General features: G+C 34.2%; 1 protein-coding gene across 7 annotated transcripts in view; it reads right to left on the bottom strand.

Annotated features, from left to right (window-relative positions):
- LOC108685116 (sodium channel protein para) overlaps window positions 1-4,077 on the bottom strand; it is a 43,035-nt gene extending 38,958 nt beyond the window's left edge. For 6 of the 7 annotated variants that reach the window (XM_018189788.1, XM_018189780.1, XM_018189804.1 and 3 more), the window contains exon 1: window positions 3,931-4,077. In XM_018189788.1, the coding sequence (XP_018045277.1) occupies window positions 3,931-4,077 (147 nt within the window). Of the gene's footprint in view, window positions 1-1,162; window positions 1,196-3,930 lie in introns of all 7 variants that reach the window. The other variant, XM_018189772.1, reaches the window with a different exon arrangement.
- Window positions 4,078-4,577: the final 500 nt, after the last annotated feature.

The following is a 4,577-nucleotide window of genomic DNA, read 5'->3' as shown; positions in this document are numbered from 1 at the left end:
GTGTGTGTGTGTGTGTGTGTGTGTGTGTGTGTGTGTGTGTGTGTGTGTGTGTGTGTATTATGAAACTTTATTATCATATTTTCGGTCACGATGTAACATCCAGAAGAAAGGATATTCGCGATAAGAAAGATACTCGACATTGAGATATCACGGAGGCGAATCGCGCGCGTTCCCGCTAAAAATAGCCCCCGAATTAATTAATCAAAACGTTTCAATTCAATGCCTCATGGATTAAACTTGCACATCTTTGATATCCGGTCAATATATCGATTCGGGATGATGACGCTCAGGGATCAATATACATCGTGGCACGCAGAAAACCAGGGATTGAAACTTTTACGACTGCGATCGTCTAAGCTCAGTGATTTTTTTTTTTTTTTTTTAATCAATCTTGACATTTGAAAAAGAATCAGATTTAAAAATCGCAAATGTTTCCATCGAAATTGTTCGCGAATAATTTATCAGAAAAATTATTGCCCCTAGAATAGTTTTTGCGAAAGATAGCATTTTAAAAAATTTACTGGAAATCTATTGTACTCTAATTACTACACCGTTGCTACATTCAATCGCCTTTCAATTTGTTCTTTATTGTTTTAAAAAATATACTATTTTATTTTATTTTATATTCAAAAGGAACAGTACTAAATGATTCTCTGAAAGAAAAGATTTACATATCAAAGATTAATAAACAAACAAAGAAACTAATAAAATTAAAATGATCCGTAAGCCAATAATTAATGTAAAATCGACTGTGTAAAATTCCAATATAAACGCAGTATAGTATGAAAGTGTGGAATCGTCCGTGACTATTACCAATATCGATTCTTCTTCGACATTCGCGTGGAACTGAAAAGTTCATTATTCTTGTTTTCAATCCCTGCACAAAATGTGAGCAAGTATTGTATCGTATGTGTGGCGTTGAGCAGTGAGTGAGTGACGCGTGTCTAGTCGATCGATCGGCCAAATGCTGCCGAGAGTGAGGAAAAATCGTGAGATCGTGTGCGTGTTGCGCACGTGTGTGAGAGAGAGAGAGAGAGAGAAATATATATATATATATGTGTGTATGTGACGTGTACATGTGCACGTGTGTATGTTAGTAAGGTAGAAGAGTCGGATGTGAGATAGAGAGAGCGGTATTACTTAGCGTGACGTAACGTCTTACTTCTTTTTTCTTTTTCTTCCGTCCATAACCTCCCTGAAATTGGAGAAATGGAGAAACAGTCGTTACACACAGAGATACAGAGAATACGGGGGATATCAGTGAATGAATAGAGTAAAAAAAAAATAATATGCCAATATATGTTATAACAAGGGAGATTGCGATAAGATGGCTCAGTTTGCAACTTTTGGAAAAGTAAGAGTTGAATCGGGCGATTTTAGAAAAGAAAAACAGAAAAAGAGAGAAAGAGAGAGAGAGAGAAAGACAGAAAGAGACTAAGGGGAGATAGATCGCAACAAAAGGAGGAGAAGAAACACAATGTTACATCACGACATTGACGTACGACAGGAAAATACACAGGATCAGGCAATTCGGAAAGAGGTTTCCAAGCACATCAAGCTTGATCGGGACTGGATTAACTGTTTGGGAAAATACGGCTTGTCTAGGAATTCGAAAATAATTTTCACAGAGAATTAGAATCCGTATCATTATCAACTTTTATTTTAATCTATTTTAAAAAATTTTGTTACGAAACATTATCCTTTAAACATTTGATTAAATAAAGTAGCGTCTGTCACAATTAATAAAAGGAACGAAATAATTTATTCATCTAAATAAAAAGTTAATTCACAAACTTCGTGATATATTTTTAAAAAATGCAAAAATAGTAAGCGGATACACTCTTAGATGTTAAGATTCATTACAGAAAAAGAAAGAGAGACGATCGATGATAATCCAGTCTTGATCTTGCTTCTCTCTCGTTCTCTCCTTGACCTTTCATCGCTGGAGTATAATACAAGGAGGCAATAAAAGGAGAAGATTTGCTCCTCTTGCGAAAGTAATTTTCAAACAGCGCGATCAATGTTGAACGATAGACGTGGAGGAGGACGAAGGTTAATAAATAAATCCGCTCCTTTTATCGGTGTTGCTATTATAGCCATGAGGCAAATTAGGAACGCTAATTATAAGGATGTAAGGGACTCATTTGTTGGATTTACATTAATACGCTCCACCGTGATAATCATCTCCCATCGCGTGGCACTCGCGCGTTATTCATTAACGCGAATGAGTGGCGAAGAGAGAGAGAGAAAGAGAGTGGAGGTAGCCACGACACATGAGCGATATATTCACGCACATAAAAAATATGTATATGTATATATATTTATATATATGTACGTATTTATGTATAAGTAGGCACAGAGATAAGTGGCACTGCAGACATCGAGCTTCGTGACATATCTTTCGTAACACACACAATACATTACTCGACGACAGATATATGTATGTATAAACAAATGAGGTTAAACAGTCGTCGGTAAAGAGATAGTTACATCCTCACTACGTTAGCGATAAATAGATCAAGCAAACAATCAAAGGGACAGTCGAATGGATAAGGGGAACAAATGAATCCTGTTGCAATTTGACATGTAAGAAAAGAATGAACAAGAAAGGGTTTCGCAAACGGCGCTACAGCTAGGCGTAGGAAGGTTAACGATAAAGCGGTATTTGCAATGAGATTTTAAGGCGCAAGTCTTAAGCTTTAATCTTTAGGCCGTACGCAAGAAGTTGACTAATCATAATCGAATGTGAGAAGAATAATTGACTATGATTGGTCAATTTCTTACGATTTAAGGCTTAAGGCTTCAATTTTACTCCTTAAAATCTCAATCTTGTAAACGCCGCTTAAGGCAGCTCATACTTAAGATTAATCAATTTAAAAAAATTGCACTTTCCATTAAATATCAAAGAACGTATCTCTTAGGAAACAAATATATTTAAGTTGAATACTGTAATCTAAAATTTTTTAAATATTGATGTACCTTTATCTGAAATTTCTGTTGTTTGTTTATTCAAATTGATTTACTTTTATTATATCAAATACATTGGATAAGTGCAGTATTATCGTATAACTCCTGATGTATTTAAAAAAATATTATCCATTTCATATTCTATTTATTTTGTTTGAATGCGTATTTATTTTATTAATTAAAAATATTATTTTTGCTAAAATGTTCTTAAAAAAAATTTTAATAAAAATATTTTATAAGAATGAATATAACAAACTCTTAAGTATGAGTAGCATTCAAAATGCAAAATTTTTATTTAACACATTTATACGAACGCCTGTGGGCGCAATGGTAATAAATATATTGTATATTAGTATCAAAGAACCGAATTTTTGAAAGTTCTAAGATCTGTTGTGCAATAGGATTTTCAAATTAAATGAATGTTATATCTTTTTCGTAAAGACTTGTAAACTTTTATTGTTACATTGCTCGTCTCATATGAATAGATATGTACACATGAATATGTATAAAGAGGACAGTAGTTATACAGGAAAATTAATTGATCGCACAATCGAGCCTGGCAGGAAAATTAGCAGCGTCAGATAAATATACCCGCTAGCGTTAATCAATATATGACTAATTGAAAAATTATACAATGGATAACAACAAACTCGAAATAGCGATACGAGTTTGGAGAACAAGCATATGTATGTACAACGAACATTTACGCAAAAGCATATTTTTTAGAATTATCAATATGATCTTTTCACAGAGTTCAAATAATATCTCTTCGAGAGTTTCCGTGAAATAAGAATCGAAATGCCTGAACGTGATCGTTATGGAACGACCGCGTAATTTATTTGGCGCTACTTAAGGGGTACCTACGATATACGCACATGACGAATTATGTGTCGATGTAGTTAATGCGCGAAGAAAATTAGAAATGCGCGATCGTGCGACGAGCGCATACGGCCGCGTTCATACCTCGCCTTCCGCTCTTCTCTGCTGAAGCTCTTTCTGCCTGGCCTCTTCCTCGGCAATGCGAGCCTCGATCGCTGCCAGGGACTCCCGCGTGAACGGACGGAACAAACTTCTTTCTTCCTCTGATATAGAGTCAGAATCTTCGGACATTGTCTAGGCTGCGCACAGCTGAGCCACCTTCCTACGATCAGTGAAAAACGTAACATAAGAATAATAAGTGAAAGAAAATGGATAAGAAAATAGAGGGAAGAAAATTGAAAGAATGAAAAAGATATTAACATAAACAATAAAAGAGTAATATTTCTTGGTAATATTTTACTGAATTTTACAATTCAGAAAAAAATACTAATAGCAATGTAAATCAAGATTGTTAAAAATGAAGAAGGCCATATTCGATCAAAGCGAGTTATGTCTAATAATATTTTATGCGAATTTTACAATGCCTGATAATATTTTGTATGAATTTCCTGTTCAAGCAAACTACAATGCCAATTATTTATCGGTCTTGAAATATAGATTTAAACTAAAGTTGGAGTACTCAACATCACAATTATTAAATTAAATTGATAAGCAATATAATATTACTGATGCTATTGAGCCTTTAATTGCCAACAACAGGATCTTTAAAGACAGTGAATTATAATGAATTA

Source organism: Atta colombica, unplaced genomic scaffold (genome assembly GCF_001594045.1).
Source record: "Atta colombica isolate Treedump-2 unplaced genomic scaffold, Acol1.0 scaffold100, whole genome shotgun sequence".
NCBI classification, from domain to species: domain Eukaryota; kingdom Metazoa; phylum Arthropoda; class Insecta; order Hymenoptera; family Formicidae; genus Atta; species Atta colombica.
This window is presented reverse-complemented; position numbering and strand designations above follow the sequence as displayed.